The 23,954-nt window shown below is 41.9% G+C and overlaps 1 protein-coding gene across 1 annotated transcript in view; it reads right to left on the bottom strand.

The window, feature by feature from the left end:
- Positions 1-875: 875 nt before the first annotated feature.
- LOC113414725 (complement factor H-like) overlaps positions 876-23,954 on the bottom strand; it is a 97,460-nt gene continuing 74,381 nt past the window's right edge. Inside the window, exons 16-20 of the mRNA XM_087959998.1 lie at positions 22,617-22,793; positions 13,237-13,419; positions 11,672-11,868; positions 6,289-6,345; positions 876-1,617 (exon numbers count right to left, since the gene is read on the bottom strand). Of these exons, the coding sequence (XP_087816124.1) occupies positions 6,307-6,345; positions 11,672-11,868; positions 13,237-13,419; positions 22,617-22,793 (596 nt within the window). The 3' untranslated portion in view covers positions 876-1,617; positions 6,289-6,306. The remainder of the gene's footprint in view (positions 1,618-6,288; positions 6,346-11,671; positions 11,869-13,236; positions 13,420-22,616; positions 22,794-23,954) is intronic.

Below are 23,954 nucleotides of genomic sequence, written 5' to 3'. Positions count from 1 at the left end.
GAGTCTATTGGTTTCTAGGCCAGCACCTTAACCACTACTATGTTTAAAAAGGAAGAAAGAATGTCAAAATAACTTGTAAGAATTGCATGCAAAAAAAGGGTTGGAGGAAACGAACTTGCAAAGCTCACAGATAAATTTCAGAATAATCTCCCATAGAATGATGCAAAAGACAAGAGAGGTTGTAGCAAATTACAATCTGAGATGGACCTTTGCAAGATGCATCAAACCTGAAGTCAAGATGTTTGTTATTTATTTGCACAAGGTGAGAATTCTTTTTATTTGAAAACTGCTCATTCCAGTGTGGTGAGCAGCCAGGCATGACAAGGAGTGGCTGGGAGGGGAGGGGCAAGGTGTGGCCAGGCATGGCAAGGAGAGGCCGGGCAAGATGAGGTGCCCCTTGATGTGAGTGATATTGAGTTGGCCACACACACAGTCACATGACCACCCAGCCACGCCTACCTAGCCGGTCATTAGGGCAGAGTACAGGTTGTTGAATTCTTCGAATCCCACCACTGGCTAGCTGCATCAGTGGCTGACCTAATCTAGCAAATCAATTCATGTTTAGAAAAAGCCAGTGAGATAATATCTTATACTTAAGTTTCCACCAAACAGCTCTATCACATTCAAGAAGGACACATCAAATTCCTTACGAAGTTCCCTTGACTTTGATCATTAAAGGAAGCATAGCCTTGTTAATCTATGGTAATCAAAAATAAGAAGGGATTTGGTAATCCGAAAAGGTGCTGCAAGGTTTCTTTTGAATGGATCACTTTATCTAGAACAATGAATCTGTTTGAATTTATATCATGGCAACTTCTAATCTATTCTGTGTTAAATAACAGCTTTTGTAGGAATGTAGCTTGGGAAGACCTGTGCCAATTTCTAAAAGTTATCTTAATCTTTAATTACTTATAATTATATAATTTCATAGTGTAAAAACAAACATACAAAAGCAAAATAAAACAAAAGCAAGGATAGAAATCCATCTGGATGAACCTCCATCAGATTCTGAACATCCAAGTACATTTGGCTATTTCTAGAGCAACATAAGGAGCACCAGATTCTTTCTGGATCTTGGATTAGATTGTGAACTCAAGTATTAAACGTATCTTTACAAAATATGCTACAAATTGTTTGGCGGTAAAAATGATTAATGGATTTTTTATTTTTTTAAACGAACGCTTCTATATGTAAAAACATCAATTTCAATTATCTATTGTTATTGCATTAAGATGAGCTGTTGATTGATAATTCAGATTAATCTAATCTTTACTATACATACATATACATATACATATACATATACATATACACATATTTCTACGTTCCTCACTCAAGATACATTTTAAAAAATATATTTATAATGTTACATTATAATGTGTTATCTGCCTTAAAGATGTTCTATAAACTTGTTTTTAAATGTTATCATTTTTCCAGTAATTTCAGTTGGTAAAAGCTGTCTTTTACAAAGTAGGCTTTTAGCTTTGGATCCACCATTTATACTTGTATACAATCCAGCTTAATGTGGTCATATTAAAGAGAATGGTATATGATTTCAGACATTCATCTTCTCGTTTAAAGAGTGCTGTATATGTCCTGTTGTTCATTAAGTTAGATCTGTAAAATAAAATGTGAGCAATAAGTAAGAAACAAATTTGTATCTGTACATTTTATGTAATTATTTTTTAAACTTGTTCATCTGATCTACACCAGAAAACAGTCTGCAATAATTTTAAGATATCAAACTACATGTGCAAGACGATTCTGAAAGTCAGTATCACCATTTTTAAATCAAATGGTTAAAACTACTCAAGTGACTCAAGAACTCTAGATCATTTTATCACTGAGCAATTTCTATCTTTTTTTAACATGACTTCTGACACAATGATATATAATAAACTTTAATAATTTAATAGCCATTCTTGATATTTTGTAATATAAACTCTGGAAGTCAGAATGAACTCAAAGCAGCAACATTTTAAACATAGGAATGGGGAATTACATGTAACCAAATTTAATTCATCCTCACAGGGGATACACTTGAGGGAAGATGGAACACAAATGCAGCTCGAGGGCGGAGCTGACATCGTGATGATACGGCTTGCAATCTCAGGGCTCTGAGACTGTAGCCAATATCTTTGTCCCTGGTCGGTCCAAACGGACCTAAACCATCGTATAGAGACAGTGATAGAGAAGGGCACATCCTGTGGATCCCAGGGACACCGAAAAGTCCCTGGTCGATTCAGGAGAAGCCCTTTTACCGGCGGCGGAGAGGCAGCCATTAAAGCTGCTGAAGTTGGGACAGCTCCGGAAGGAAGAGACTGAAAGAGAAAGTGTGTTGGCTCGGTGAGAACTTTTTTTTTATTAATATTTTGAGATTTGAAAGGACACTCTAAGAATAAGAAGAAATCTGTAAGAGTTTTGACAAAACTAAATAAGCGGCGGTTTTTAAAGGGAAATGTCAAAGTGAGGCTTGGCTTTTTATTTTTTTACTTTCTTTATTACTGGATTTCTATTGCGACTTAGCAATTGTTAACTGGACTGGTTTTCCTTTTATATATATTCATTTTTTTTCTCTTCTCCTTTTTGTTTTTTCAATTTTTTAGATTAGAGGCTCCCTTTAGTTATATTTCTTTACATATACATATACATATACATATACATATACATATACATATACATATACATACACATACACATATACATACACATACATATACATATACATATACATATACATATATATATATATACATATACATATACATATACATATACATATACATATACATATACATATACATATACATATATATATATATATATATATATATATATATATATATATATATATATATATATATATATTTGTTTTCTTAAGTTTTCGCGGGTACTTATATGTATGGCATTCAGCTTTGTTTGGGTATTTTCCCCCGTCACTGTAGTTGTGCTTTTAAAGTTGTAGCAACGTTTTGGCAGAATCTCATCTGCCATCATCAGGCTTCTGTATAGTGTTCATCTGTGAGTCAGACTTTTACAGTGGTTTCAGATTTAAATTTGGGGCAGCCTATTGCTGTGCCAGAATGGTTTTTTCTTTATCCTGATTGGTTGGGAGTCTTGGTCTGTGTTTATTGGTCTTGGAGTTTGCTGTGTTCTGCTTGATTGGTGTTTCTAATATCTTCTGTCTGTTTTTTGGATCTTTTTGTATCTTGATTGGCTGGCAACATTGTGTTACTTTATTGGAGGCCTTTAGTGCAGCTTGGCTCCGGGTAAATGGACGGCTATCATTAGTTAGGAAGCTAGGTTTCATCTAGGTGCCTGGTTGGGGTGTGTTTGAGCTGGAGGTATCAGGGGGGATCTGTTTGTGCCCAGGTGCTTGTCTGGCTAGTGGTGTGGAGCTTTTTTGTTTGTGAGTGCAGGCTTCCAAATGATTGACAGTCTGGTGGAATCATCTCTTCTATTCATGCTTTCTGGTCTTTTTTCAATCTCTATGGCTTCTCTGATGATTCTGTGGCTGGGGTTTTCTATAGTGGCTAGGGTTTTGGTGCCATTGAAGTTGATGCTATGACCTGTGGCTTCTATGTGTTGGACTAGTGAGGAAGTGTGTTCCAGCTTTTTGACTGCATTTTTGTGTTCATCCAGGCGGGTAGTTATTCTTCTATTGGTCTGTCCAATGTATGTGGCCAGGCATGATGCACAGGGGACTTCGTATATGCCTTGGTTTTCCAGGTCAATTTTATCTTTGGGGTTTCTAAGGATGGCTGCTATTTTTCTGTCTGTTACAGCTACAGCCCCATGCTGAAACAGCAGCTTCACATGTACAAAACTCTTACCACTTCTTGGAAATGATCAAAGATCTACATGTGGAGCAAGAAGATCTGCTTGTAAGTTTTGACGTGGTTTCACTATTCACTCAATCCCGATAAAAGAGACCCTTGAAATCATCAAAAATAAATACCAACCAGCTAAACACCTCATGGAACTAACAGAACACTGCTTAACCAACACATATTTCATATACAAAGGACAAAGATACAAACAAATTGAAGGAGCCCCTATGGGATCACCACTGTCACCCGTCATTGCAAACCTGTTCATGGAAGAATTCGAATCCAGAGGCCTGGCCAATGCCATCCACAAACCCAAACTATGGTTAAGATACATCGATGACACATTTGTGAGTTGGCCCCATGGAAAAGAAAACCTAAACAATTTCCTAACACACCTAAACAGCACACACCCCAAAATCAAGTTCACCATGGAAACGGAAACAAACAAACAACTACCATTCCTAGATGTACTAATCTACAAAAAAACAGATGGCACACTAGGACACACCATATACCAGAAGAAAACACACTCTAACCGCTACCTCAACACCCAATCCTACCACCACTCAGCACAGATAAACTCCGTGGCTAAAACACTAATTACTAGAACCAAACGCCTGGCAGAGAAGACACACATTAAGACTGAACTATGCACCCTGGCTAAAGTACTGACAGCCAACGGCTTCCACAAAAGCAAAATAACTGGCTTGATCCACAAAAACACACTGAGACATAATAGAGACCCAGAAGATGAACAGACCTATGGAACAGCTGTCCTGCCCTACATAAGAGGTACCACAGACAAAATTAGTAAGATACTACACAGACATCACATCAAGACTGCCTTCAAAACAGACAGAAAAATAGCAGCCATCCTTAGAAACCCCAAAGATAAAATTGACCTGGAAAACCAAGGCATATACAAAGTCCCCTGTGCATCATGCCCGGCCACATACATTGGACAGACCAATAGAAGAATAAGTACCCGCCTGGATGAACACAAAAATGCAGTCAAAAAGCTGGAACACACTTCCTCACTAGTCCAACACATAGAAGCCACAGGTCATAGCATCAACTTCAATGGCACCAAAACCCTAGCCACTATAGAAAACCCCAGCCACAGAATCATCAGAGAAGCCATAGAGATTGAAAAAAGACCAGAAAGCATGAATAGAAGAGATGATTCCACCAGACTGTCAATCATTTGGAAGCCTGCACTCACAAACAAAAAAAATCTCCACACCACTAGCCAGACAAGCACCTGGGCACAAACAGATCCCCCCTGATACCTCCAGCTCAAACACACCCCAACCAGGCACCCAGATGAAACCTAGCTTCCTAACTAAGGATAGCCATCCATTTACTCGGAGCCAAGCTGCACTAAAGGCCTCCAATAAAGTAACACAATGCTGCCAGCCAATCAAGATACAAAAAGAGCCAAAAAACAGACAGAAGATATTAGAAACACCAATCAAGCAGAACACAGCAAAGCCTGATGATGGCAGATGAGATTCTGCCGAAACGTTGCTACAACTTTAAAAGCACAACTACAATGACGTGGGAAAATACCCGAACAAAGCTGAATGCCATACATGTAAGTACCCGCGAAAACTTAAGAAAACAAATATATATATACACCCCCTTTTTTAAAACTTCTATTACGTTTTCCCTGGGAAAGGAGGGGGAAAGTGAGAACAAGAAACTTTGTAACACTGCCAACTAGAGGCTTGAAAATATTTTAGTTGAATTTGAGAGAATTGTGAAAGACTCCCTTTCAGGGACATTGCAACTTGATAAGATAGAGGGAAGAGCATGGGAGAGTGTTATTACAGGTATTCTTCTGGACTTCTATCAACAAATGAACATTTGAAGCTTGGCTTTGAAGCTTGTGGAGAAGAGAGTCATAATAAGAGCCTTGGATAATTAAAGTGCAGTGTGTTCTTTTTATTTTCTTTTGGTTGTGTTACCCCTCCTTACCAGCTCTACTGTAAACCTTTACTTTTGTAATATTTTTACGTTCACTTTTTATTTTAAAGGGAAAGCCTCAGAATTTTTCCTTTTTCTTTTTTTTTTATTGGGACTTTTGCTTCCTCCATCCATATTTTTGGTTTATTTTTATGGGTTTTTTTCCATTTTTATTTTTGAGATCTTTCAATTGGATTAAGGTGTGAAGAACCTGAAGAAACTTTTTTTTATTCTTTTCTTATTATTGGGCTTTTTTCTTCTTCCTATTTTTATTTTTTATTTTGGATTACAATTGACTATTTCATGATTGGATTAAGGTTCAGAAGAACCTGAAGAATTTTTCTTTTCTTTTTTCTTTACTACTATTGGGCTTTTTACTCTCGACTATTTTTATTTCCCACCTTGGATTATAATTGGCTACTTTACTAATCGGATTAAGGTCTAAAAGAATTTGAAGATTTCGAATCATTCAAAATGAGTAGGAAACTCATACCTTCTTGTGCCTCAACTTCTACTTCTGCCTCCCCACCATCTGGAGGAAATTGAATTGCTGCCAAAGAGACAAATCAAAGACAATATGAGAGTAATAAGATTTGAAACACATAGATTTGAAACCAGAGATCTTTTTATTGGGAATCTTACCTGATACATATAGTAAAGATTTGAAATATTTGATTGTAAATGTATTAACAGCGGCTAGGATTGTATTTGCTAAAAACTGGAAAAATGAGAAAATACCATTGCAGGAAGAAATCATTAAGAAAATATTGGAATGTGCTGAAATGAGTAGATTGACATTTGAAATTAGAGAACAAGAGGATAAACAATTTTATAAAATTTGGGACCTTTTCTATCAATGGTTAGATGATAAAACACAATAATAGAATATTTAGAATTTTAGAAAATAATGAATATATAAAGATATATTTCTTTTTTTCTGATATCATATCTATAAAATGTTTTTAGGATAGATTTGGTATGATTATATGATTTGTTATAAAATAAACTAAGTAAATTATAGTTATCTCGCAAAATATGAATGAATAAAATCATAGTCAAATGATTGTTAAATAGTGATAATAGGGTATATAATCTCTGATTGATAATATGAGTTATTATGTAATGTAACTGTAACTGAGACTACGAAATGGATGCACAAAAAATTGGTAAACCAACCGACACACTGCTTGTATATTTATGAAAGAAAGCTGGATGCTTTTATGTTTTGTTTGTCTTGTTTGTCTTTAAAAACCAATAAAATTGTTTTTTTAAAAAAACAAAAAACAAATGCAATTAATAAACAAACTCACAGTATCCTCACAAAACACAGCCAATAGAATTATACTGGGAACTGTAGCACAGCAATGCCAAGAAAAAAACCCATGTTTATTAACTAAGAAGATTTCTAATAAAATGTCCACTATACATATATTTGATATTTACATATACATTTCAGCAAAAAACGTATTTCACTAATCCAACGTATTTCACTAATACAATTTGTATTAATTGCAATTTCAAATGCAAACCCCATCATATACGAGGGCTATCCACAAAATAGATTACGTTTTCATCTGTAGCAAGAACGGGCGGAGCTAGTGTGGCCATCTTTGGTCTGTGCGTCCGCCGCTAAGAAAAGCAATTCAGAGCAAGCGTAGAGGAAAGTTAAGCTCAAAAATTTTGTTTTTGCATGACAATGCCCGACCACACACAGCAAATCGCACTTGAGAAGTTCTGAATGCTTTCAAGTGGGAGATTTTTCCTCATCCGCCCTACAGCCCCGATCTTGCACCAAGCGACTACCACTTGTTTCCGAGGGTGAAGACCTGGCTTGGAACAAAATTTTTGAGCTTAACTTTCCTCTACGCTTGTTCTGAATTGCTTTTCTTAGTTTTTCAATTTTTCAATTAAAATTTCAATCGGTTTATGGTTTTTTGCCAACAAAAACCTTATCACTGATCGCACCTCACAACTCACGGGATTTTCAATTGCAGCACACATTTCAAACGTTTGCTGTGAAATAACAGGCAATGATATGAACCTCCCACTAGCATGACTAGATGCAGACTGAGCGGCGGACGCACAGACCAAAGATGGCCATGCTAGCTCCGCCCCTTCTTGCTACAGATGAAAACGTAATCTATTTTGTGGATAGCCCTCGTAATAAGATTCCTGTGATCCAAATGAAATTCAGAGCAATGGGAAAGAAGTTCTATGGGGAGTGGGGTTAATTCTGAAAAACAGTGAGACATGGGACAAGGAGGCACAAACATCACCCACAATGATGGGATTCAAAAGTTCCCACCACCAGTTCTGTGGGCGTGGCTTGGTGGGCATGGCTGCAGGGGTGGGATCGCACAACTCGATCGTGCATCAAACATGCACTTTGTGCACACGTTAAAGCAGTAAAAACTAAGCTACTGTACCTCTCAGCTGTTTAGCAAAGCAATCCGCTCTGCCACGCCAAACAGCTGAGAGGTTAAAAAGGACCTAGGAGCAGGGCTGGCTGGGTGGGCCCAACTGCAGAGCGTCAGAGAGATTCTCTGCCAGCTGATCTTTGGCGCTACAGGTATGCCAGAACCAGGCCGAACTGGTAGAATACCACCACTGATCGCCCATCATTTCATCTCTTTTAATCTGATGCTGAATCCTGTCAGATTCCAAAATAAAGAACAGGAGATCCCTATGTCCTGAGAATGAAATGACTGAAAATCTAATTTAACTTCAATGGGCTATTTTCATTGATTTCATTGTGCTCAGTGCAACAAATTTAATTAGTGTGTACCCTAAAGTTTTCAATAGAAAGCAAGTAATTCTTAGGTTGGATCTAGTAGTCTCCTGAAATCAATAGAATCTCATTTAGTGATGGATAATCAATCAATCTTGTCCAATTCATTCGTGGGATATTTTATTTTACATATAATATATAATGTATGGTGGCACAGTGGTTAGAATGCAGTATTGCAGGCTAACTCTGCATTTCCTCTGCCAGGAGTTTGATCCTGAGAAGTTCAAGGTTGACTTACCCTTTCATCCTTCCAAGGTTGGTAAAATGAAGACCTAGATTGTTGGGGCAATATGCTGAGACTATAAACCGCTTAGAGAGGGCTGTAAAACACTATAAAGTGGTCTATAAGTCTAAGTGCATTTGCTACTGCTATTATCAACAGTTACTAATTTAGTTATTTTTATTTTTTGTTCTGGCCCTGTGGCTTCTGATAGGTATTTATAAATACACATGTAGACACATGAGTAAGGGAATAAATTGCATATGGAAATACAAAGGACAGGAGAATATTTCAGTTTGAATGCAAATGAAATAAATAAAATAAAAGGCATGGGTGTTCATTTGGAACCATTCATTTTGAGGCAACTAAATTTATTGACTGAGGCCAATGGAATCAGTGAAGCTTACTGGGTTTAAAGTAGAGTTTATAATTATTTCAACTCCAGTGCAGAGAAAGCTCCTGGTCTTCATCTTGGAATCTGTTAGGCTTCATCAACAGACCAGAAGACATGAAATCCTGGCAGATTCAGCATTCTGGGCCCCGTTCCTCATTATTTTAAAGTATTACCCCCATCCCCCTAGTGCTTCTTTCTCATTGCTCTAAACAGAAGGAATTTTATTTATATCACAGGAATCTTAACAAAATAACGGAGTTGGAAGGGACCTTGAACGTCTCCTAGTCCCACTCCTTGCTCAGGCAGAAAACCTTCCAGTATTGGAGTATTCACAAGTTCTGGAGGCAAGTTGTTCCACTTATTAATTGTTCTGTCAGAAAATTTCCCCTTAGTTCTAGTCGCTTCTCTCTTTGATTAGTTTCCATCCATTGCTTCTTGTCCTGCCTTAAGGTGCTTTGGAGAATAGCTTGACTCCCTCTTCTAACTGCCAACCCCAGAGATATTGAAACACTGCTATCATGTCACCGCTAGTCCTTCTTTTAATTAAACTAGACATACCCAATTCCAGCGTTCCTTCTTTATATGTTTTAGCCTCCAGTCCCCAGATCATCTTTTTAAAATGTGGCAACCAATACTGTATGCAGTATTCCTAGTCAGGTCTTACCAAAGCATTATAAAGTGGTATTAGCACTTCACATGATCTTGAATCTATCCCTCTGATAATGCAGCCTAAAACTGCATTACTAACTAGCTAATAACTATTGGCTTTTTTAACAGCTGCAGCACACTCATATTTAACTAATTATCCACTAGGACTCCAAGATCCCTCTCACATTTACTACTATTTAGCCAGGTACCACCTACACCAGTGATCCCCAACCTTTTTTACGCCGCAGCCCGGTATCCCCAACCTTTTTTATGGCGCGGCCCGGTACTGACATCAGCTGGGCGCCGCCATCTTGTTTTGATGAAAAAGTGCTTCCGGTGAGCTCACCGGAAGCACTTTTTCATCAAAACAAGATGGCGGCGTTAGCGTTCGTGACCTTTTCCGGGTAAAAATGGCTTTCTACCCGGAAAAGCTCACCGGAGCGCTGGCACGCCATCTTGTTTTGATGAAAAGTGCTTCTGGTGAGCTTTCTACCCGGAAAAGCTCACCGGAAGCACTTTTCATCAAAACAAGATGGCGGCGCCAGCAAGCCAGCGGCCCGGTAGGACTTGTTCCACGGACCGGTACCGGTCCGCAGACCGGTGGTTGGGGACCCCTGACCTACACTATGCCTGTGCATTTTGTTTTCCTTTAACCTTCCTACTGAGTTGGTGCCTATTTTTCTACTTGTATTTTTACATGCTTTCAAACTGCTAGTTGGCAGAAGCTGGAACAAGTAACGGGAGCTCATTCTCTTATGAGGTGCTAGGGATTCAAACCGCCAAACTGCTAGTCTTTCTGATGGACAAGTTCAGCGTCTTAACCACTGAGCCATAGCGTCCCTGTGTGTATTTACATACCTATTTATAAATATCTGTCAGAAGCTACAGGACCAGAACAAAAAATAAAACTAACTGAATTAGTAACCACTGATAATCATTCATTACATGTAAAATAAGGTATCCCACAAAATATTTCCAAGCTTAGAATGAATGTAAAAATAGATTGAACAAGAAGACCCTCTGAAATGAATTGGACAAGATAGATTATCCATCACTAAATGAAATTCTACTGACTTCAAGAGATTACTAGATCCAACCTAAGAATTACTTGCTTTCTACTGAAAATTTTAGAGTACACATTAATTGAATTTGTTTCATTGAGGACAATGAAATCAATCAAACTAGCCCACTGAGGTTAAATTACAGTTTACATTCATTTCAGATCTAGGACACAGGGATCTCCTGTTCTTTATCTTGGAATCTGCCAGGATTCAGCAACAGACCAGAAGAGATGAAATGATGAGCGATGTTTGTGCCTCCCTGTCCCATGCCTCATTGTTTTTAAGTAACATCTCCCCTCATAGTGCTTCTCTCCCATTGCTCTGAACAGAAAGAATTTTATTTAGGTCACAGGAATCTTAAGCAGTGTTCTGATTTAGAAGAATTGCCAAAGACCGAGTTGCCTTAGAATCAACTTTATACCACCTACAGTATGACGGTGCATTTGGTTTTTCTTGCCTAAATGTAGAACCTTACCTTTTTCACCATTGTTTTTCATTTTGTTAGATAGCACCCAATGTTTAAGTCTGTTCTATTAATGTTCAATGTTTAAATAAAGTCTATTAAGATGTATTTTAATTTAGAAGAAATGCAGAAAACCAAGTTACCTTAGAATCCATTACATCCACAAATTTAGCTGCCAGACCTAGATCTTTTAAAGATTTCAAGTGATTTTTAATGCATAGATATAGATGTATAGGTATATAGATATAGACAAAGAAAAGAAATATTTGTGAATTAAAGTAATTTTCTAAAAATATACATACAGGAATGCAATCTGGATAATCAAATTTCCCATCCACACAATTAGCTCTTAATGATCTGGTATTTGGATGTGGTTTATAGCCTCTTAAACATATAAATTCTACTGTATTTCCATCTGCAACATATATTTTGTTCCTGTAGCTCCACCTCAGCCTTATATTGTGTTCTCTCATATCTTCGTCATTTACTGTACAAGCAACTGCAAAAGGACACAGATCAGATAACATATAGAAAGTTTTAGACTGAGGAATTCATTTGATAAAGTAATTAAAGTTTAGGTTAGAAATTCTATGTTGCAATAGGTTAAAATGATTAAGGATCTATGTAAATGGATCCCCCCCTTTTTTTGTCTATCATGAACTAATTATCAGTCATGATAATTAGTTTTAAGCAAGACAATGTTACATGTATAAAAGGAAGAAGAAAAATATTTTAGTCACCTTCTTCCAAATTTCCTCATACTGAATGTCTGAATTAGGAGAAGACCAAGTTCAGGCAACTTTTCTTAAAATGTCATCTCATATCTTCTTTTTCAATGCAGATTAAATGGGACTAAATGTGATTAAGTTAGCAGAATCTGCCTCCATACTTAGCCTATTTAAAAAACAATAATTTTAGTTCTCTAGAGATTCAACTAATATTACCATTCCAAAAAAAAAAAAAAAAAAAAAGGCAAATTTTGGTTTAGGAAAAGCAGAATTTCACCAGGAAGATTTAACAAAATTGAGGACAACATTTGTAAATGGTAAAAGATCTTGTACAATTCTCCATTATGAAGCAGTTTCTCCTAGAGAGAGTTATTTTATCTTGGTTCATAATACTACCACTTGTTCTGACCAAGGCTTCCTGAGACCATAATTAAGCACACACTTAGTTCAAACAACTCTCTTTTTATTCCAACATTGGTAATTATGTTCATTCCCAGCCCATAATGAGTCCCAAACAGTCTCTCGAGATAAGCACCCACTTTATCTCTTGCTGCCAACAACTAAAGTGCCAAAGTAACTGTAAAAGGCCAAATGGAGTACAAAGTCCACACAGAGCTTCAAGGTTTAATCCAAACAGAGCGAACAACGTTGCTTCCTTCAAAGGTTCCTGTCCCTTTGCTCCTCCTTTATATCTTATGGGAGGGGCAATCACCTCCAAGCCTTACTCTCGAGTCGTCCCTTTTGTCTTAACTGTTCTTGCCTTCTGAAAGCTCTGCGCACATGTGCACTGGGAACAGGCTCCGCTTGTTCCTCTGCCAGGCTGCTGTCAGATTCTGGAGGCTTCAGAGTCAGCACATAATTCCCAGATGGCCTTGGCCCCATCTCTGTATTGGATGCAAGACCATCATCCGAGTCCTCCCCAGGGACTGGCCCATGTTCCTCCTCGCTGTCTGACTCTGCTGCCATCTCTGCAGGCTGCCGGCTGACCACAATACTACTGCTAATTCTATTTCAAGGAAGTAAAATATCTTCTGGCACTGACATAACAGCTCTGGTGTCATGAAATTTATATCATTCCCAAAGTACAATATTTCTCTATAAATAATAAATCTATAAAGAATTATAGATAATACTTATACCTCTACATGTTGGTGGTTGTGACCAATGACCATTTTGACAAGTCACTCTTGGAGAACCTTCCATTGTATAGAAATTTTGGCACTGATAAGTTACAGTTTCAGACGGGAAATAGGTTGCCTTGGGTATCTCCACAATGTCTCCATTCTCCACGGGAGGTGGGTGTCCACATTTCCCCCCAGTATCTATAACAAATACAGAATCTATTGAGCAACACCACTCAGTATTACAAATATTATTGTCTATTCACACACAAAGACATATTTTAAGCATATTCATAAGAAACTATATTTCAGAATGATATTAATTCTTATTTTTAAAAAGCTACAATACCTTACAGCTTGATTAATTGATTGGCAGAAAATGATTACTAGTGTTGTCCCTAGTAATCTTTCCACTTTAGAACTTATAGTTCTTATTACTATCTTAATACCTAAACTCAGTTCTGTATTTAAATGAATAACAATTGCTTTGGGAAAAATAGCATCTCCCCACAAGGCGTTCTTAATTTATTTCCCGCTCTCCATTAATAACTATTTAAACTCAGCACAAATAAATTGTGTAGTTGTATTGGATGTTGTGTCATCCATGTGAGTATTGAAGTGATGGGAGGCTTGCAACACAATAAAAGCAAGAATAGAAAAACATTTTAAAAGTATAAACATTAAAATTAATAGAGATTGATTCAAACTAGGAACCAGTACATAAGCAGTACATTGGTGGAATCTTCTTTCTTAGTGCACCGATCACTCCCAGTGTAAAGTGCTCCATCATGGCCCCAAGCCCATTGGCTAAGCCAGGTTTTGAGGCAAAGCCAGAAGGCCTAGTGGGTGAGGGCATATCTGGCCTCCAGCAGCAAGATTTTCCAGATTGTGAAGGCATGGCAGAGAAGGACCATTTACTAGTTCCTACTAGCAAAGTTCCTTGACTGAGTAGATCTGCAGCATGTTCCTTTTGCCAGAAGGAGTAGGGTGGGCCAATCCCATTGGGGTGAAGCAGTCCCCTGGGCCATGAAAGGCTTTAAAGATGGTAAATAACATATTAAATTGGACCTGGAAGCAAACCAGAAACTAATGCAACCCATGTAACAATTTTGTGTGCCATTGAGCAGGCGTTATGAGTCTATAAGAACCCAAAAGTTGTACACAGGATCTGTCTGGGGCAGTGCAACCCCATCCAGAACTGAAGATTTTAAATTCCCAGATCCCAAGTTCCAAGCAGCTATTGCTACGTAGTCTTACCAGTGTCTGCTACGTAGTCTTACCAACAGTTTTACTGTTGTCCCCTATCCAGACACCCATAGTATCTAAAGGAGGAAACTGTTCTCACCCACGCTCTTTTCCGACAAATCAAACACAATTCAAAAAGAACAGAAACCTTGTAATGCTTTTACAAAATAATTAGCTGTGATAAGCACAAGTCTTGCCAAACTAAGCGAGACTTGCCAAAAGGTAACAGACAAGAAATAATTTGCAAAATAAGAATCTTCAAATACAAACTCAGGATACTAGAATGTCCACAAAGCTGTAGTTTCAAAACGTCTTTGCCTTCTGCAAAGAAGGTTAGTTTCACAGCTGGCTTTTATCTTCTTGAAGGAGGGGCCATTACCTTGCAGCCTTACTCCCAAGTCGCCCATGCTGTTGTAACTGTTCTTTCCTCCAAGCAATCCTGAGCACATGTGCACTTGGCACAGGCTCCTCGGGAACCTCCTCATCACTGCTGCCAGCCCCCACAATCTCTGAAGGCAGCAGTCCACTCCCTAATGGTCCTGGCCCCTCATCTGAGTCCTCGCTCTCCTCAGCCTTCTGCACCTGCTGCCGGCTAACCACAACAGAAACAGACTAATGTCTCCTTGAAAGGTCCCAGGGATCCCCCTTCTGCAGTGATACATTGATCACCACCTGGAGGTCAACATCATGAGGTTTTCAACCAGTCAAGAAGGATTTAATATGCAGGCACTTGCACTGACAGCCTTGAGAACCCTGTCCGTTTCCTGGGATTTAACAGAATCAAACTGTTCCCAGATACCTAGGTAAGCACACTTCCTAATGGACCTGCTCTATGTCTGGTTCAATGGTGGGATTCAAAAATTTTTCCTACCAATTCTGTGGGCGTGGCTTATTTGGTGGGTATGGCTTGGTGGTCATGTGACTGGGTGGGCATGCTGGATGGTCATGTGACTGTGTGTGGATGCTAGTTGGTCATGTGATTGGGTGGGCGTGGTCAACTTGACATCACTCAAGTCAAGGGGTGCCTTGCCTAGCTTCTCCTTGCCTCAAAGAGATACAATTTCCCTCTCTATTTATTTACTACTACTGAACATCCAAAATACACTATTTAAACCTATGTATATATGCCATATTTGTACATACATATTACATAGTATAGTGTGTGTATAGGCACACAAAAAGATACATTATCTACTATATATACTGTATGTACAGAGAGAGAGAGAGAGAGAGAGAGAGAGAGAGAGAGCTCTTCTAAAACTATACATATTCAAGCTCACTGCGTTTGGAAAAATACATCCATAGTCCACTTTCTGCCATATATTTAACTATAACTTCTGTGCATTAGAACATTGCACATGCCTTCAGATTTACTTCCCTAGCCTGCACATGACTGTTAGACCCAGGAGATGTCATGGATTGAGTAAAATGTGGTGAAACTCACTTAACAACGCTCTTGCTTAGCAACCAAACTGTGGGCTCAATTGTGGTCATAAGTGAAGGACTATCTGCCTTCCTCTACATGGCAGCCTCTGCCAATTTTCCTCTCTGTTAGAGACACCAAAATAATCCAGATTCCAGATAATATAAGGTCTCCTGTGGGAGCAGGGGGTTGGACTAGATGGCCTCCAAGGTCCCTTCTAACTCTGCTATTCTATGATTCTGTAAGGAGCAGGGGGTTGGACTAGAACAGGGGCATTCAAACTTGACAGCTTTAAGACTTGTGGACTTCAACACCCAGAATTCCTCCTCTAGTCATGTAAGCTCAGGAAGTCTGGGAGTTGAAGTCCACAAGTCTTAAACTTGTAAAGTTTGAAGACCTTGGACTAGAAGATAACTTCCAAGATCCCTTCCATCCCTAGATTGCTGTGCTATTTCAAAGAGTCTTCTGACGCCAGGGTTTGTGTCCTTCCTTCCTCTCTTTTTCTCTCTCCTCCCTCTCACCTTCCATTTATCTATCTATCCATCCATTCATTCATATATCTCATTCACTTTCTCCTCCCTCCCTCCCTCCAGCTTGCTCTTTCTCTTTCTTTCTTTCTCTCCTTCCTTCCATCCTTCTTTCTTTGTCTATCCTTTTTCTTCCTTTATCTTTCTTTCTCCCTTTATCTTTCTTTCCCTTTTCTTTCTTTTCTTTCATCTCTTTCTCTCTCTTTCCCTCCCTCCCTCTCTCTCTCTCTCTCTCTTTTCCCTCTCTCTTTCTATCCCTTCCTTTTCTCCTTCCCTCTCCTTCTAAAGGTAGGAGAGGACATCCACCTGAAACAAACACACAGACACACACACAGACACACACTTTTCCAAGTACCCGGCAGTGTCATTCCTTACGAGGGTTCTTCCTGGCCAGTCTCCAGTCCTGCGTTGCCTGGAAAAGCCGTCAGACAAGGCTTCTGGGTCCAACAAAGGGGCCATGGGCGGGACTTCCTCCCCTCCCGCTTTTGGGGAAAGGAAAGGGTTGGGAACTTCAAGCGAGGCATGTGCTGCAGCCTCAGCCCCCCCCCCCCCCCGCCGCCGCCGGCAGCTCTGAGCTAGGGAGCAGTTTGGCTTTACCGACTGCCGGAAACCTTACCTTCCTCCCGCAGCTGGTGGCAGAAGGAAAGGCAAGCCAGCCAGGGCAGAGCTGTCGGCACTCGGTTCCCTGCCAGCCTGCATCTCATCCCCTGCCCAGATTCTCCAGCAACTGCTGGGGCTCGCATGCTGCAAGGGCGACCAGGAAGCACCAGGCTATTCCACGTGAATTGCCCCTCTGCCTGCCGTCCCTCCTTTGCCGAACGAGTGTTTTGGCAGTTGTTGGGGGGCAGGGGAGCTTCATTTGTTCAACTTCTACCTATCCCACCATTAAGCACCACAAAAAAAAAGGAGGTGGTTAATACGGCCTGACAAGAAACAAGAGTGGCCGGGAAGATGCAAGAAGCAAAGCCAGAAACTGAAGCCACGTCCACACTCCTACACAAAGCCCCCCAGCTGCTGTGCATGCTCGGCCCTGCTCCCCATCCCACCGCTTCACTCCCGCTAATCGTTTCCTTGGTTTCCCAATCGTCTTTCCACACAAACTTCCCGCACATGACCCCACCAGCGAGCTCCCTTATTAGCCCACTGCTCAAGCAGCAGTAGTTGTCAATTTCTAGTGTTATCTCTGTTTGAGTGTTTAGTTACAGCCTCTTTGGGCAATGAAGAGTATAGAGGATACTCGGAAAGGTGGAAAAAGGTTGCCACGCTCTCCCTTTCTCCTAGTGCTTACCTACACCGGGGAGCACCCTGCCGTTCTTAACCTGCCATTCTTCTTCAAGCCGAGCAATCCTACTCTTCCATGAAATATGCCCCTCCCCCTTTAAAAGGGTGGAAGAGGGAAAGGCAAGCCAGCCAGGGCAGAGCCGTTGGCACTCAGCTCCCTGCCAACCCACATCTCATCCCCTGCCTGGATTCTTTAGCAGTTGCTGGGGCTCGCCTGCCTGGAGGCATGGGGGGGGGGCCGCAGGAATCATGAGGCTATGCTACTTGCATCCCCCAGGGCAGCCGCCCCTCCCTCGCTGGGCTGAGCATTTTGGCAGAGTGCGGACCACTGCTGTGTGACAGCAGTGAGAGCTCCATGGGCTGGAAGGTACGGCTGATGGCGGGGAAGAAATATCTGCTCTGGAGAGGCTTCACTGCCTTTTGGGCCTGCTCTGGCTGCCACCTGCTTTACCTCTGCTGTGCCTTGGGTCCTGCATCAGCCCACGAGAAGGAGACTTGCCATTTCCAGGCCAGCCTGGCCAGCGGATGGGCAAGCAGACGACCCTCGATGGAGGCATTTTCTCTCTCAGGCCTCCCACATGGAAGGCCCCATGGAAGCCAAAGCTGGGCCCGAAAGGCAGCCAAGCCTTGCCATGCCCCCCCAAGCAGCCCTATGGCTGAGTGCAGCAAACCTGGTGTGGATCTTCCTTCCCCGCCATCAACTTTAGGGCTCGCTCACAGCATTCTCACAGCAGCCAACGCTCAAAGAGCACAGGTCAGTGGGAAGGAGAGGGAAGGGGCAGCAGGCAAAAGGGTGATGTGGGCAGCATAGCGTCGTGCTCCCTGGTCAGCCCCTTCCATACCTGCACCAAGCAGGCAAGGCCCAGCAGCTGTGGAGAATCCAAGCAGGGGGCAAGATCCAGGCTGGTGGGGACCCGAGTGGCAATGAGTCAACCCTGGCTCTGCTACCAGGCAAGTTGGAGGCTGGGGGCAGTGGGGGGGAAGCTTGCAAGGCCACGAGTGCTGCATGGGATGGAGTCGTGGCACTGGTGGCTAAGCAAGCCAGACAGCGACAATACGGTGGGGAGGCAGCTAGCTAGGCCCCAGCCAGCATCATTGCCCGGGATGGGACCGTGCCAGTGGGGAAGCCAGCCAGCTGAGCCCGGGAATGGTGTGAGAGACCTGCCAAGATCCAGGAATGGTGGGGGGGGCTGTGAGCAGCAGGCAGATCAGGGCTGCTCAATTGGGTCGCAGGCATCATGTGGGAAGGCTAGAATGGCAAGCCACGAGAACCCAGCATGCCACATAGGAGGGAAGGAGTAACTAGGTGGGGCGAGTGGGGCGAGCATTGGGCAAGCAAGCATTGGGCAGCTGGGGCAAGCAAATGAGCAGCGACCGGACGAGTGGGTTGGGGGCGTGTCCAGCCATAAGTTACTACAGGTTTGGTGACCCATGCCAAATCCTTCCTACCAGTTCACGTGAATCGGTGCAAACTGGCTGAATACCACTACTGGTCTGGTCTCCTACTGAGAATAGATACAAGCAACTTTTCCCATCAGGTGTTTCACAAATTCCCCCACATGGCCCTGAAGATGATTACCCATGTCCTCCTTCCCATCATATAAGTTATAATGCAAATAATAGGTTGAAGGATGAAGTTGAAAGGTATGGAACTGAATGCTACTGGTATTAGCATCAAAGGAAAAGTCATAAAAAGGCAGTAAATGATGAAAATGGTAGGGGTGGGCAAGTTTGATGCTACATCAGAAGAATTTCAGTGATAAGTGGTTACAGTGTTTTGACTAGACCTTGGTATCCTGGAGGAAAATACGTGAATTATGAAATAGTGGAAAATTTGTGCAATTATTACACATGGATTTTAAAACTTAAATTAGAAGAAGATGCTATTGCTCCCATGGAAAGGGAAAGATAGTAAGAGTAAGTGAAAAGCTAAAGGGAGGTTATTTTATTATTTGTTCCTGTGAATGTACCTAGGAAAGAAGTCCAAAAACAAAATGTGACAGTGAGCAAAATTGGGGAAGAGCAGCAGGATTTTATGCTGGGCAAGGGATATACAATTAATATTATTGTCCTTTAGCTGGAAAACAATGAAGACATTCTTAATTTCTTAAAATTAAGAAATGTTTGGATGTGAGATATAAATTCTATTATATGTTTCTTGATTTAGGAAAAGTTTATGATAAAACGAACAGGCTTAAAACTATGGAATATTTTGTGTAGAGTTGAAAGTTGGTTGCTGAATGTGATAATAGAGAGGTATTAGTGAGAAAGCAACCATGACAATCAAGGGAACACTCAACGAAGCAGGAAGTTAGACATGGATATGTGACACACACACCCAGTATTGCATAATTATATATTCCTTTATAAAAGTATAATGATATTTATAAAACTTATGAGGAGGTCTGCATTGGTTGGGGACATGAATGTGAACATACTTTCATTTATGGGTGAAGTCACAATGTTGGCTGAAAATGTAAATGATTGGAATGAATGTTAGATATGTGAATGGTGCAATGAGGAGCAATGTAGGAAACTCTCAAATAATTAAATCTGAAAGGGAAAAGAGAATACAAATGATTAATAAATGGAAAAAATGAAGCAAATGGGTCAATCTACATATCTTGGTAGAGTGAAAACAGATGGAGAAGTTAACATAAGTAATATGTGTAATATATATGAGATTTTTAAAATGATAACCAGTTTTATGTTCTATGGCAGGGGTGGGCAAACTACGGCCCGCGGGCCACATCCGGCCCGTTGGTCTGTCCAATGCGGCCCGCCCCTGAAAAAAAATCGCTGCCATTGTTCTGTCCAATCCGCCCGCCCCTGAAAAAAAATCGTTGGGCGTGGCGTATTGCCCTGTGCCGCATGGCCCCCAAAGCTGCAAAACAGTGCGGAACGATCTAGGGGTAGGAAAGAAAAGAAATTTGCAAAGGCCTTGGCTGGGAGTTCAAATCACCTTCGAGTGCGACCTCTCCGAAGGTGAGTCCCCGCCGATCCCCCTTTTTTTCCGGGCTTCAGGCTTAAACTTTGCAAAGGCAAAGCTTGCAAGCTGGAGCGTCTTCCTGCCGAGGAGCGGGAAGGGTTCCACCCGGCGGGCGGGGCGGGCTGCTTGGAGCCACCTAAAGCTAGGCCGCTGCTGGTGGAGCCTTGCCCTGCCTTGGTGCCCCGTTCCGGCTCGGCGGTCCTGCTTGGGCGGCACTTTAAAAGCCTGCTCCCAGCACTGAGCAACTTCCCAGCAACTTTGGCTTGCTTTAACTCTGCGGGCGCCGTGCCTGGTCCGTGAGCCGCAGCGGCAGAGGGGAAGCCCGGCAGGCAGGCGGGCAGGCGGGCTGCTTGAGGAGGCGACCGGCGGTGCTCGGGCTTCCCTCCGCCGTGCGGCTCGGGCGAGGCGCGAGCACCCGCGAGTTAAAACGAAGCCGAAAGTTGCTGGGAAGTTGCTCTGTTCCCGGGCTTCCAGGGCTTTGCAAAGGCAAAGTTTGCAGGCTGGAGCGTCTTCCCACCGAGGAGCGGGAAGGGTTCGCCCGGCGGGTGGGGCGGGCTGCTTGGAGCGGGCTGCCGTGCGGCTCGGGCGAGTCGCGAGCGCCCGTGAGTTAAAAGGAAGCCGAAAGTTGCTGGGAAGTTGCTCGGATTTCCGGGGCTTCCAGGCTTAAACTTTGCTCGGGCGGCACTTTAAAAGCCTGCTCCCAGCACCCGAGCAACTTCCCAGCAACTTTCGGCTTCCTTTAACTCGTGGCGCCGCGCCTGGCCCCGAGCCGCGCGGGCGGAAGGGAAGCCCGGCGGGTGGGCAGGCTGCTTGAGGAGGCTCCGGGCTTCCTCCACCAGGCGAGCAGCCCGCGAGTTAAAAGGAAGCCGAAAGTTGCTGGGAAGTTGCTCGGTTTCCGGGTTTCCAGGGCTTTTCAAAGGCAAAGTTTGCAGGCTGGAGCGCCTTCCCACCGAGGAGCGGGAAGGGTTCCACCCGCGGACGGGCGGGCTGCTTAAAGTTTGCTCGGCGGCACTTTAAAAGCCTGCTCCCAGCACCCGAGCAACTTCCCAGCAACTTTCGGCTTCCTTTAACTCGCGGGTGCTCGTGCCTGGCCCCGAGCCGTGTGGCAGAGGGGAAGCTCGGCGGGCGGGCGGGCTGCTTGGAGGAGGCGACCTGGCGGTGCTCCAGCAGCAGCAACAGGCAGTTTCGCCCGGCTCCGCTCAGGTGTCTGGCTGGGGCTGTCAGGAGTTGCTATCGCTGGCGCAGCTCCGCGCGGTTCCAGTCCCGCGTTGCCTTGGGAAGGAAAAGGCAAAACCAGGAGCCGCTGAGCCTGAGCCTCCGGTGCTGCTGCTCCTGCAAAGCACCGCCACGGCTCTTCCTTTTTGCCTTTCCCTTCCCAAGGCAACGCGGGACTGGAGCCGCGCGGAGCCGCGCCGCGGTAGCAACTCCTCACTCAGGGGCCTCCGAGGGGAGGGGAAGGAGGAGAAGAGGGGGGAGGGGGGCGATTCCCAAAAAATCTTGTGCTGACCCGGCCCGTCTGTCAAATTTTAAAAGTCAATGCGGCCCCCGAGCCAAAAAGTTTGCCCACCCCTGTTCTATGGCATCATAGGATTGAGAAGGAGAGGCTAATTGTGAAATAGAAATCCATGTTTGTTCTCCAAAAGACACATACTCTTCCAAATGAGAAAAAAATTCTAGCTATAAAATAAATTGAATAGATTTATATAAGTAGAAATTCAAAATTTTGCAAAAGAGTAGCAATGTTAATGAAAATATATTCTACTTTCACAGTTCAACAGGGACATTAAATTTTACAATTCTAGCAATAAAATATTGAAAAAGCAGAACTTTTGACAGAACTTTTTCAAAATAACACGAAAGAGCCAGTGAAGTAAAAGCAAATTCATTTCCAATTCTAACTTCAGTTCTACATGGTGAAGATCTGTAATAATACCTGCACAACGTGGAGTTTGTGTCCAATGGTTCTTCGAACATGTAATGGAAGGACTTCCAAGAAGAGCATAACCTGGGTTGCATCGATAGTACACCTTCTCTCGGGGCAAATACTTTGCCTTTATTTCACTAGTAATCTGACCATTTGGAATTTCAGAGGGAGAAGAACATCTTACATCTAAAATGGAAATAAAAATGGTCCCATGCAAATAAAATGCACTAAATGCAATAAAATACATATATATATGTAGACAAAATATATTGGAAATGTATTTGAGAGTACCTGTATTAAGAGAAAGTTAAAGAAAATGATGTATCAGTTTAAAGAAAAACTCTCTGTGTTGAAAAGGATATTTTTTCAGTAAGGTCAAAATATTTGAAATAATACAATGAATTTTGTAAATAAAAATGGTGACAGTTCACAAAGATTTCTAGGTGTAAACAGAAATACACATTATTTACAATGCAAGGAAGATAAAGCAGGAAAGGATTTTATTCAAAGAGGATATTACTTTTGGAATTTGTAGTTTATATTTCACACCCACTTTTCCCCGCTCCCTTCCCTTAATTTCCTTTTCTTTCTTCTGTTGTTTGTATTTTATATAATAAAATAAAACCTTAGTATGATATAAATTATGAGTCAGTTGCCAAGCATCTGAATTTTGATCAAGTGACCAGAGGTTGCTGCCATGGTTGTAAGTGTGAAACATGATCACAAGTAACTTTTTTCAGTGTTGTTGTAACTTCGAATGGTCATTAAATGATCTGAACTGTAAGTCATGGACTACCTGTATAAACAGTTAAGATTCTATAGATTGTGGTGCAGTAAAAGTATGGAAATAAATAAACAAATAAACTTGATCATTCAAGCAGGCAAGGCACTACTTCCAGACACAAAAAATGCATCGTAAAAAATCGTAAAAAGTAGCCCTCAAGCTGGATCTCCATGACCTCACATAGATTGGATATCTGGGCTGACCCAATTAGGAAATGCTGAAGCAGAAAAAACATGACCAAGAGTGTTGAGCTTCATTTCCACTTGACCAGAAAAGCAGACATTTCCCACTGTGACTGGAGGAACTTTGGCTTCACCTCACCACACAACTCAAGGCACCAATTGCCGTTGGTGGCAGTCTCCCCACACCATCTAATCAATCTGAATAATAATCTTGCAAATCCTTTGCAAAGTGGCAACTTAATTTTTTTTCTCCCCGGAGTAGCTAAAGACTATACTTTGCTCCTTCTTACTGGCCACCTGCCGGAATGCTGGCCTACTTAGGGAGTAGAGAAGGAAATCTGTGAGAGGCAATTTGGGAAACTGGGAGGGTGGGTAGAAAAA

This window comes from Notechis scutatus, chromosome 3, assembly GCF_049901735.1.
Source record: "Notechis scutatus isolate UNSWTSFEM ecotype Mainland chromosome 3, rNotScu1.2, whole genome shotgun sequence".
NCBI lineage: Eukaryota > Metazoa > Chordata > Lepidosauria > Squamata > Elapidae > Notechis > Notechis scutatus.
This window is presented reverse-complemented; position numbering and strand designations above follow the sequence as displayed.